This window comes from Apium graveolens, chromosome 8, assembly GCF_009905375.1.
Source record: "Apium graveolens cultivar Ventura chromosome 8, ASM990537v1, whole genome shotgun sequence".
Lineage (NCBI taxonomy): Eukaryota > Viridiplantae > Streptophyta > Magnoliopsida > Apiales > Apiaceae > Apium > Apium graveolens.
The window spans coordinates 149,129,628-149,142,242 of NC_133654.1; the positions used below are offsets into that span (position 1 = coordinate 149,129,628).

At 38.7% G+C, this 12,615-nt stretch overlaps 1 protein-coding gene across 1 annotated transcript; it reads right to left on the reverse strand.

Annotated features, from left to right (window-relative positions):
• Positions 1 to 553: 553 nt before the first annotated feature.
• Positions 554 to 1,111, reverse strand: LOC141680068 (uncharacterized). Its single transcript, XM_074486394.1, has one exon. It carries the CDS (start codon positions 1,109 to 1,111, stop codon positions 554 to 556), a length of 558 nt encoding a protein of 185 aa, XP_074342495.1.
• Positions 1,112 to 12,615: the final 11,504 nt, after the last annotated feature.

Genomic DNA, 12,615 nt, shown 5'->3' on the forward strand with positions numbered 1-12,615 from the left:
TTGGCCAACCATTCAGGGAATTGCACTTCCTCAATAAATCCATCTTCTAAAAGCTTCTCGACCTCCTACTTAATGGCTTCCATCCTATCAGGGTCATAAGTTCTCTTCTTTTGCTTTACAGCCTTCCAAGTTGGATCAACGTTCAACCTATGAGTTATAAGGTTTGGGTCAATCCCGGACATATCACCTGTTGTCCAAGCAAATACATCATTATTTTCTTGGAGGAAAGTTGTCATTCGGCCCTTCAAGGGCTTGCCCAGAGATATCCCAACGTATGTGACCTTCTCCGGGTCTAAGGGGTCTAAAGGAATTGGAATCAAGTCCTCGGATGGCTTCCCTCGCAGTTCCTCATTTTCTCGGACATCCATGTCAGTAAGAGATGAGGATATTCTGAATTACATGCGCTTTGCTTCGACCAGGGTGCTTTTAACTAATCCACCTACCAGCTCTTCAATAACTATTCTATTCTGTATGTGAGGCACAATGTCCATGGCAATGGCAGAGCTTGAGAAACGTCAGTTGAGTGACTTTCCACCAAAGGCTAAAGTAAAGTCTATGGAGAGGACCTGCCCCCTGTTCCATTGGGCCTAAGTGCTGCAACATAGCAAATATGGGTCATCTTATGATCTTTCCTTGCTTCTCCAACTCCATTTCTAGTTAAGAACTTTAGTACCATGTGGTAGGTTGAGGGCACAACCTTAAAAGCATGGATCCCTGTTCTACCCATGATAGCATTGTAAGTAGAGGCTTCCTTGACAACCTGAAAGTTCAACATCTGTGTGGCCTCCCTGGGCTCTTCCCCGATAGTTACGGGAAGTTGTATTGCTCCTTCGACTTTGCATTCCACATGGTTAAACCCGTAGATGGGTGCGGCAGACGGAGTTAGCTGAAAATCATTGTAGCCCATCCTTATGAATGTGTCATGAAATAGAATGTCCACGGAAGCTCCATTGTCCACTAGGAACCTCATAACAGGACAATTTCCAATTATCGGAGTGATAACCAGAGGATCATCCTGAGGAAATTTTAAACCTTCAAAGTCTGGGTCACCAAATTCAAGTGTCATCTCTGACTTAGGACACTTAGATGGCTCTCCAACTATACTCATCATTTTTCTTACATAAGCTTTTCGGGAGTTTCTTGTAGTACCAGCTGTTGTACGTCCTCCTGAGATCATATTGATTACTGGCCCTCGGGGCTGTGGATTATGATCTATATCGTTACCCCTTCAATCATCATCTCTTCGATCATTATCTCTCTTCTGGCCTCCGGCCTCTTCACCCTTGGTGAAATGTCCAAACTTTCTCCTTCGGATCAGATACTCAATCTCATCTTTGAGTTGTCTACAATTGTCAGTATCTTGACCGATATCTTTATGAAATCTGCAATACCGACTCTTGTCTCTTTTCTCGGGGTCTCCCCTTAGTGGCTTCGGCCGTTTGAAGTTTTTATCCTTTTCAATTTCCATAAGGATTTATCTCCTTGGAGCATTCAACCTTGCATATTCAGCAAACCTTGGTTGCTGATTCTTCTTAGAAGAGGAGAAGTTAGAGCTTTTACCAATTTATGGATACTTGTCCTTAGCATCGTATTCCTGATCCGTCTTCCTCTTCTTGTTTCCAGTAGGTTCATTGTTCACAGTTGTCTTCTTCATACTCTCCTCTACCTTGATATACTTTCCGGCTCTATCCTGGAGCTGCAGCATACTTTTGGGAGGGCGCTTAGCCAGGGACATCTTAATGAATCCGTCTCTAGTCCCTTGCTACAGGGTTATCATAGCTACTTTATCATCAAGATTAGGGACCTTCAAAGCCTCCTTCGTAAATCAATTCAGATATTCTCTCAGGGACTCCTTCGCCCCTTGGACTATGCCCATGAGAGATGTTGAACTCTTCTCGTGCACTCTGCCACTTATGAACTGCTTGATAAAAGCTTAACTCGGGTCCTTAAAGGATCCAATAGAGTTTGGGGGCAGACGGCTGTACCACCTTTAAGCCATGCCCAATAGCGTTTGAGGGAAGGCCTGACACTTAATAGCGTCGTTCATGGGCTGTAGCAAAAGGGCGTTAGAGAATGTCCTAACATGATTAGTAGGGTCGCCAGTACCATCGTATGCTTTGATGGTGGGCATCTTGAACTTCCTTGAGATTTGGGCATTTATTATCTCATCGGTGAATGGTGGGTTTAGATCATCAGGATCTCCTAGGGGCATAAGGTCAGTTGGATCAGCCCTTGGGGCAGCTACCCTTCTTGGTATTGGACCCTCCAGGTCTATGATTGGAGGAGGATTTCTCCTTCTTGGAGCGTGTGGGGGTTTTGCGACCAGATGTGTCTCCAAGTCACGCTTTAGCCTTTGGATCTCAGCTTCATGAGACCTGATCCTCTCTTGAACATCTTGGCGATTCATCCCTTGAATGCCTCTTGAGCGTTAATCAGTGTCAGCCATCGGCTCTTTGTCAACACGCCTTCTTCTTGGAGCAACATCATCATGCGATGACTCGGAGTCTCTTTCTGTATAAGGTCCAGATAATTCTTGATCCTCCGGAATAGGAGCCAAGCCACGTATGTATTGGGCCGTCCGCCCTTGTGCTTCACTCCTATTAGAGTGCCCACTCCCTCCGACTTTGGGGTATAGAGGCATCCCATAAGGGGGGTTGAGAGTTCGCAGGTGCATGTAGCTGCTGAAGTTGGGGATTCATCCCTTGAGGAGCCGGGGGATTCATCCCTTGTGGCTGAGCCTCAGTTTCCCCTACTAGGGTTCCTCCTTGGGTGGAGGCATAAGTTGAGTGCAGTGGTATATTCACCACTGATGCGATTGTTCACGATGGGACATGAGTGTCTGTCCCACTAGTGTTTCTGCTCCGTGTGTTCACCATGGTTGTTGTAAGTTTCCCACAGATGACGCCAAATGTTGTGGAATAAAAACCTGAGTACTTTAGTATTTAATGCTAGGGTTGGTGAGCTTCGAGCTTTAATGGTTGTTCTTGCGTTCGGGATTAATTATCCTTGCAAGATGCCTACGTATCTCTGTGTTGTAGAGAATCAAGCCAATAATATAGTTCTAGGTTGAGGGGTAGAGCCCTTTACATAGAGTTGAGTCTAGGGTTAGACTTTTGTTGGGAGACTTGGTGGACAAGTCTCCAACTTAGATGGTGATTAGGAGTCCTATTGAGGAAGGAGTTCCATAACCTTCTGTGTAGGACTTGAGTCCATTTAGAACATATGTCTCTTCTCTTCCAGCCGTATTGGGCCTAGTCTGTGACCAGCTCGTGTTCGTGGACATGAACGACCTTCGCTGGTAGGCCTTGACTATTTGGGCCCTCATGGGCCTGTTACGAAGCTTCAGACCAGACAAGCCTGCTATGAAGCTTGGACCAGACAGGTCTGTGTTGGACTTTTCGGACAAAAAGCTCAAGTGTAATTAATGCGACATTTAATGTGTCTTTAGGATGTATTTTCTATCCATATCAATAATAATCATAATATAAACTGTGATACTCTTTACATGTATAAATAGAGTGCCACAAACTACCACTATGAAAACAAGGATTTTATGGTTTATATCTAACTGTTCTATTCCTTTACTCTGATTCAGGAGGAATGGTATTTATCTCTTTATTCTTCCTGCAAGAATTAGCAAGATGATTAGTACTACCACCGTTCAAGCATGTCGTTTTAGGTGCATTGGAAGCAGTTACATAATTACCATTCTTGTTAACACCTACTTTATCATTTTTGTTTTTCCTAGGCTTTTTCTCCTTGTCTTTCATGTGTACTTCCTCAACTTTTGCTCAAGCTATTTCTGAGTCATTAAACCAATATTTACTGATCTTGTGTGAACCTGTTCACTCTTATTAGTATTTAAGTTTGATTTAGGTGCTGAGGTTGAACCTACCTCATGAACTGACTTAATGGGCTTTAACTGAACCTTACTTAGTTTAACCTTAGTATTAGTATTTACTTGTTTAGTTTTCTCAGTTTCTTTCCAATTTTCTTATCATAATTAGATCTATTTGCATATCCTAATCCTGATCCCCAACAGCCTTTCTCTAAAGCTTCCTAAGTTAGTCCAAAGCTTAAAAACTTCTCTTTCTTTAGCTAACTCTTTTTCTATATAAGAATGATTTTCTAATAGTTTTTCTTTAATATAAAATCATTATCTCTTACTGTTAGGAATATGTGTATTAGTTTGATGATAAGTTAAACAAAACACTTAAGTAGAAATCTAGTGTTTGTAGCCTCAACGGATATGACCATCTTGGCTATCCGTTGAAGGAGTAGCTTTACTTAGCAATAAGTTTAGTATTGTAGCACATTTCATTCTCTGGATTCAAGTTGTAATTCTTAGATGTTGTAGGAAATTATCAGTCATGTTGACTACTAGTGGATATGCAAATAGGAGGGCTAATTGTAAATATTTCATGCTTTGTAATTTTGTATAAGTGAAGAAGTATCAACTGATATTGAAGACCTTCAACGGATAAGAAACAAAGCTTCAACGGATGTCTCTAATGCTTCAACGGATAATATCCATCAACGGTTAAGTGCTTCAACGGATAAAGACTTCAACTGATAATGCATCAACGGATAAAGCTTCAACAGATAAAGCCTCAACGGATAAGGCATCAACGGATGAAAGCTTCAACGGATGCTTAGTTCATTAGCAGTTGATAGTGACAATTCACAAGCTGACAGAGGCACATGGGTTGACAGAGACAAACTGGAATGTGGAAGCCTCTAGGAGGAATCAAGAGAATGCAGCATTTCCATTCTGATGCAAACAAGGAAGTATTTAAAGATCTACAACCAAGCCTAAATTGCATTTGATAGATAAATGAAGAAGAAACATGTGAAGAATCTTTTTAATTATATTTTACAGTTTTGTCTTCACTTGTAAACTTGGTGATATATAAACCAAGTAGCAGCTAGTAATTAGCTGAGAATTTTCCAGAGCTGTTTAGAAAAATCCAGAGAGAAAATCATCTAGTTTGTACTAGGAAGCAGCTGTGATTTAATTCTTTGAATCACGGATTTTCTGAAATAACACATCTCTGGTGGAACAACAAATCCACCAGAAAAGTTTTTAAGTTCTTTGTGTTCTTTACATTTGTGTTTGAATATATATCTGTCTGTATTAGCTTCAAGCAATTCACACACTTGTTCTCAAAAACACTTAGCCTTAGACACTGCTCAAAACTTGAAAAAGTTTTGAGATTTACATTCAACCCCCCTTCTGTAAATCTCATTGTTAGTCCACTGGGAATAACAATTGGTATCAGAGCCTGCTCTTAACATACAAAGAGTTTAAAGATCTATTCTGCTAACATCATGAGTAAGAAGGATATTGGTGTAAAGATTCCAATCCTGGAAAGAGATAACTATCATCACTGGAAGGTGAAGATGCATTTACATTTTCTCTCTCAAGATGAAAGCTACATCAACTGCATTGAAAATGGTCCTCACATCCCACACAAGGTGGCCACAGCTGCTACTGCAACAGTTGCTGTTGGACAGTCTATTCCCAAGCCAAAGGTAGAATGGATTGTTGAAGATATTGAAGAGGTCCACAAGGACAAGAAAGCCATGAACATTCTGTTTAATGGCCTGGATCAAGATATGTTTGACAATGTCATCAACAGCCAAACTGCTAAGGAAATTTGGGATACTGTGCAGCTTATCTGTGAAGGCACTGAGCAAGTTAGAGAAAACAAAATGCAGCTTCTCATTCAACAGTATGAATATTTTCACTTTGAAGAAGGAGAATCATTGAATGATACCTTCAACAGATTTCAGAAACTGTTGAATGGATTAAAGCTGTATGGGAGAGTGTACCAAGTCAAGGACTCCAATTTAAAATTTCTAAGGTCTCTACCAAAGGAATGGAAGCCTATGACTATTTTTCTAAGAAATTCTCAAGATTATAAGGACTTCACACTTGAAATATTATATGGAATTTTGAAGACATATGAACTTGAGATGGAGCAAGATGAGCTGTTGGAAAAGGGAAAGAGAAAAGGAGGATCAGTTGCACTTGTAGCTGACAGTGAGAAGATTGAATCCAGGAATGAGGAAAAGACAATGCCAAGTCTCAAAATTGGCACAAGCAAATCAGAATCAAGCAAGGGTAAAGAGCAAGTAGCTGAGGATGAAGACAATTCCAGCCAGGATGACTCTGATGATATTGATGAACATCTGGCTTTTCTGTCCAGGAGGTTTGCAAAGATGAAGTTCAGGAAAAATACAAAATTCACTAAGCCAAACAAAAACATGGTGGACAAATCAAAGTTCAAATGTTACAACTGTGGCATTAGTGGACACTTTGCAAGTGAGTGTAGGAAGCCAACTTCTGATAAAAAGAAATTTGAGCAAGTTGATTACAAAAAGAAGTATTTTGATTTGCTCAAACAAAAGGAAAGAGCTTTTCGCACTCAAGATGATTGGGCAGCAGATGGGGTCAATGAAGATGATGATGTGGAATATGTCAACCTAGCCCTGATGGCTAATTCTGATGAAAATGAAACTAGTTCATCAAGCAACTAGGTAATTACTACTGATCTCTCTCAGCTTTCTAAACATGAATGCAATGAAGCCATAAATGATATGTCCAATGAATTATATCATTTACATGTTTCCCTTAAATCACTAGCTAAAGAAAACACTAGGATCAAAGAGAATAATGTGTTTTTAAGTGATAGGAATGCTGTGTTAGAGAATCAGGTAATTGAGCTTGAAAAGATTAAACTTAAATGTTTGACTGTTGAGAGTGAACTAGAAGAAGCTGTTAAGAAAGTAGAAATTCTTTCTAAACAGTTAGAAAGTGAGCAAGAGGTAATTAAGGCCTGGAAAACATCTAGGGATGTTAGCGTTCAGATTGCCAAGGTTCAGGGAATTGAATCATTCTGTGAGGATGTCTGGAAGAAAAACAAAAAGGAGTTAAAATTAATTGATGGATTGTCAACGGATGTGGAATCAACGGATGATGAAAGTTATCCGTTGAAGGAAGAAAAGGAGCATCCGTTGAAGGCTCATCGATTAAAACAGGCAAGTAATTTTAAAATAAAAACCTTAATAAAAAGAATGATTCAACTCTCAAGAACTTTGTCAAAGAAGGAGCTAGCACATCCAAAGATGCCAGTAAGGTGAATATAGGACACATGACTTTGGATCAGCTGAAAAATAGGCTTAAGTTGGTTGAGGATAAGAAGGAAATTAAAAGAAAATCTAAAAGAAATGGGAAGGTAGGGATTAATAAACATAACAATTACACACCTGATAGGTATGCTCCTAGAAAAAGTTGTGTGCATTGTAAAAGTGTTAATCACCTATCTAGTAATTGCAAATCTGTTAAAAATGCTCCCATGCCTTCAAATCCCTCCATGCCTAACATGTCTATGTCACATCTGCATGTTATGCCTGTTATGTCTCATCAGAATCCCCATGCACATTTTGCAAACATGCCATATATTAATAATCCTTATTTTATTGCATTTAGTATGCCTCAAATGCCATACAATATGCCTATATGGAATAACATGTTTGCACAATCCATGCCTTATCAAATTCAATCAAATGTGCTAAGTGATTCTGTGACTAACCCTACACTTCAACCAACCACATCTGAGATCAAGGTTGACCCAAAGTTACCTAAGTCAAAAGATACAGGAGGAATGAAGTCTAGGAAAAAGACTAACAAGGATGGACCCAGGGAAACTTGGGTACCAAAATCAACTTGATTAATTTTGTTGTGTGCAGGGAAAAAGAAGGAATCTATGGTACTTGGATAGTGGCTGTTCAAGACACATGACAGGAGATTTCACCCTGCTCATAGAGTTTAAGGAGAGAGCTGGCCCTAGCATAACCTTTGGAGATGACAGCAAAGGATTCACTATGGGATATGGCTTAATTTCAAAAGAAAATGTCATCATTGATGAAGTTGCATTGGTTGATGGTCTCAAACACAACTTATTGAGCATCAGTCAACTATGTGACAGAGGGAATACTGTTTCCTTCAATTCTGAAGCCTGTATTGTCACAAGTAAAAAGGACAATAAAGTGGTTCTAACTGGAGTTAGAAAAGGGAATGTGTACTTAGCTGACTTCAACTCTACAGATGCAGAATCCATTACTTGTCTTTTCAGCAAAGCAAGTGCAGTTGAAAGTTGGCTATGGCACAAGAAGCTGTCCCATTTGAATTTCAAGACAATGAATGATCTAGTAAAAAAGGACTTAGTTAGAGGAATGCCCCTAGTGGAATTCACAAGGGATGGACTGTGTGATGCTTGTCAGAAAGGAAAGCAAAAGAAAGTATCATTCAATAAGAAGCTTGAATCTGTAATTGATGAACCATTACAACTGCTACACATGGATCTTTTTGGACCAGTCAATGTATTGTCAATTTCAAGGAAAAGATATTGCCTAGTGATTGTTGATGATTTCTCTAAGTTTTCATGGGTCTATTTTCTTGGATCAAAGGATGAAGCTAGTGAAATCATTATCAATCATATCAAGCAAGTCAACAATCATCCTGATTTCAAAGTAAGGAATATTACGAGTGACAATGGAACTGAGTTCAAGAATTCAACCATGAAGTTGTCCTGTGAAGAAAATGGGATCATGCATGAGTTCTCAGCTCCAAGGACTCCACAACAAAATGGTGTGCTGGAAAGAAAGAACATATCACTAATTGAAGCTGCAAGGACAATGCTTGAAGAGTCAAAACTCCCAACTTACTTTTGGGCTGAGCCTGTTAACTGTGCATGTTACACTCAGAATATTTCTCTAATCAATCAGGAAAAAGGCATGACTCCCTATTAATTATTCAAGAAAAGAAAACCAACTTTAAACTTTCTGCATGTCTTTGGTTGCAAATGTTACATCTTAAGGAATCAATCTGATCACAAAGGAAAGTTTGATGCAAAGGCTGATGAAGGAATATTTGTTGGTTATTCTGCTGGAAAATCATATAGGGTCTACAATCTAAGAACCAACATTGTCATGGAATCTGTGCATGTTGTGTTTGATGATAAAAAGATTGATGGACTAACAGATGAGGGACATCATGAAGGACTCAAATTTGACAACATTGAGATATATTGTGATGATAGTGAAGATGAGAATGATGAAGAAGGCATCTCAAGAAGAATTCAAAATCTGCCTTTGTATTATGCACAGAATGCTGCATCCGTTGAAAGTCATAATTCAGCTTCCGTTGAAAGAAGCAATGCAACATCCGTTGAAAGACAAAGTGCATCATCCGTTGAAGTTCATAATGAAGCATCCGTTGATCACAGTCTGTCAACGGATAATCAATTCACTTCATCAGTTGATAGAGCTCCCAATTCCTTTCGAAGGATCAGCAACTCAGGGGAGTTTCAACCAATCAACATTCTATCTCACATCATGACAATACTGAGGCAACCTCATCTAGAGCTAATCTACCACCTCAAAGGAAATGGACCAAGAATCACCCTTTTGAACTGATCATTGGTGATGCTACATCTAAAGTCCAAACTAGAAGGGCTACTCAAGATGAATGTCTGTATAGTAGCTTTCTATCACAGGAGGAACCTAAGAGAGTGGAAGAAGCTCTATTGGATCCAGATTGGATTTTAGTAATGCAAGAGGAGCTAAACCAATTTGAAAGGAACAAAGTATGGAAGCTGGTACCCAAGCCAAAGAACAAGAGTTCTATTGACACAAAATGGGTATTCAGAAACAAGATGGATGAAAATGGCATAGTCATAAGGAATAAAGCCAGATTGGTTACTAAAGGCTATTCTCAACAAGAAGGAATAGATTTTGATGAAATATTTGCTCCAGTTGCCAGACTTGAGGCCGTCAGAATCTTTCTAGCCTATGCAGCCCATGCCAATTTCAAAGTCTATCAAATGGATGTCAAGAGTGCATTTCTAAATGGGGAATTGGAGGAAGAAGTTTATGTAAGCCAACCTCCAGGATTTGAAGATCCAAACTTTCCAGACTATTTGTATTATCTGTTGAAAGTACTCTATGGACTAAAGCAAGCACCTAGAGCCTGGTATGAGACTTTGTCAAAATTCCTTCTAGATAATCACTTCACAAGAGGTACTGTTGACAAAACTCTCTTCTTTAGAAATGTTAATGGCTCTAAAATACTTGTTCAAATTTATGTAGATGATATTATATTTGGATCTACAGATGATAAGCTTTGTAAAAAGTTTGCTAAATTAATGCAAAGTAAATATGAAATGAGCATGATGAGAGAGCTAACTTATTTTCTTGGTTTACAAGTTAAACAAGTTAGTGATGGAATTTTCATTAGTCAAACCAAATAAATTTATGATCTTTTAAAGAAGTTTGACTTAATGGATTGTTCATCTGCAAAAACTCCCATGGCCACTACCACCAAGCTTGAACTAAACAAGGCTGAAAAGTCTGTGGATATTTCAAGTTATAGAGGCATGGTTGGGTCACTTTTATATTTAACTGCTAGTAGACCTGATATAATGTTTTCTACATGTCTCTGTGCTAGATTTCAAGCTGACCCTAAAGAATCTCACTTAGTGGCTATTAAAAGAATCTTCAGATATCTCAAAGGGACTCCAAATCTAGGAATTTGGTACCCTGGACAGTCTGGTTTTGATCTAATTGGCTACTCAGATGCAGATTATGCAGGCTATAAAATAGACAGGAAAAGCACAACTGGCACCTGTCAATTTCTAGGGAACAAGCTTGTGTCATGGTTCAACAAGAAGCAAAATTCTGTTTCTACATCAACAGCTGAAGCTGAGTACATTGCTGCTGGTAGTTGCTATGCACAGATACTATAGATGAGGAATCAACTATTTGACTATGGTTTGACTGTTGACAAAATTCCAATATTCTGTGACAACACAAGTGCCATTGCCATTACTGAAAATCCAGTGCAGCACTCAAGAACCAAGCACATTGATATCAAGTACCACTTCATTAGGGAACATGTGATGAAAGGTACAGTGGAACTTCATTTTATTCCAAGTGAAAAGCAGATTGCAGACATATTTACCAAGCCACTTGATGAATCAACATTCATAAGATTAGTAAGTGAGCTAGGTATGCTTAATTGTTCATAAATTTATGTCCTCTATATAATCTGCATTGAAGTCTAAAATGAATTTGCTTCAAGACCAAAGTTGGCTTTAAGATAGACCTATCCTATCAACGGATATTCCCTTTCCAAAATTGTTCTATCAACGGATGTTCATTATCCGTTGAAAGACAAATACATTTCTGGTAATTTTATCCCTCAACGGATAAAATAGTGTTGGTCATCAACGGATAACTATTTACCTTATCCGTTGAAGTGTCACATCAGTTACTTTCAGTAAGTCACAGCCGTTGATTTCTTTACTTAACCGTTGATACAAATATACACCGTTGTATGTATTTTTTTTAAAGGCAGTTTAGAATTTCTACAGTTTTATTTATTCTTGAACGGCTGTAATTTACTTAAAATAATCATTTTATTTACATTTTAATTCAAGAAAGTATAAAAGCCCATTGAACTCTTATTTTCACTTTATGCTTTCTTGCAATTTTCATTCTCCTTCTCTCCCAAAATTCTCAAGTTTTTCTCTGCAACCTCTACTCACAACAATGGCACCAGTAGTCAAAATTATGTCTCAAATAGGATTTGTTTATGAAAAGAATAATTTCTTAGCCTTGGTTGAAAAGAATGAAGCCCATTCTGATTATCACAAGATGATGGACTTCATCAAAAACTGCAAACTGAGCTATGCAATGCTGGAAGCCCCAACCATCTACTGTGAGGTGATTGAGGAGATTTGGACAACTGCAGAGTTCAACTCCACAGATATGACTATTGTCTTCTCTCTCAAAGGTAAGGATTATTGCATTAACTGTGATGATATACAGTCTTGCTTTAAGTTGCCTGAGAATAATACCATAACACCACACACTGATAAAGATGTATCTGCTATGTTAGATTCCATAGGCTATGCTTTTGATTCTGCTAGTTTAGGTAGCATTAGAAGGAAAGGCCTTAGGAAAGAATGGAGTTTTCTTGGAGATGCCTTTATTAAGGTTTTCTCTGGAAAGATTAGCAATTTTGATGCCATAACTTCATCTCTTGTTAATATGCTTTATATGCTAGTTTCTGATAGGTACTTTAATTTTAGCAACTGTGTCATGTTAGAATTAGGTTCCAGATTAGGTAACAAAGCTAATAGACCACATAACATCTACTATGCTAGATTTTTTATGTTATTAGCTAACCATGTTGCTAAAGGATTGGTTATATCAAATGAGAATAATAAACTCAAATGCTGGGCACAAGAGAAAAGGGTCCTTGCAGACCTTTTGAGAATGAACCTCAACAGCCAGGTGCCATTGGTAGATTTGCCAATCATGAATGCACCACAGGTAAGTGAGGTAAACACTTCTATAACTCCTACTATTTCCAACCCCATTGTTTCTTTGCCTTCTAGTGTGGCCATGGAATCTGTGTCTTTGTCCAAACAGGTTCCTACCAAAGCCACCAAAACTAAAGTTTCAAAACTCAAGTCAAAGAAAACTACCTCTGTTGTTTCTCAAAAGACAATAGTTGTAACAACTACCATAATCCCTGAAGGGAGTGAA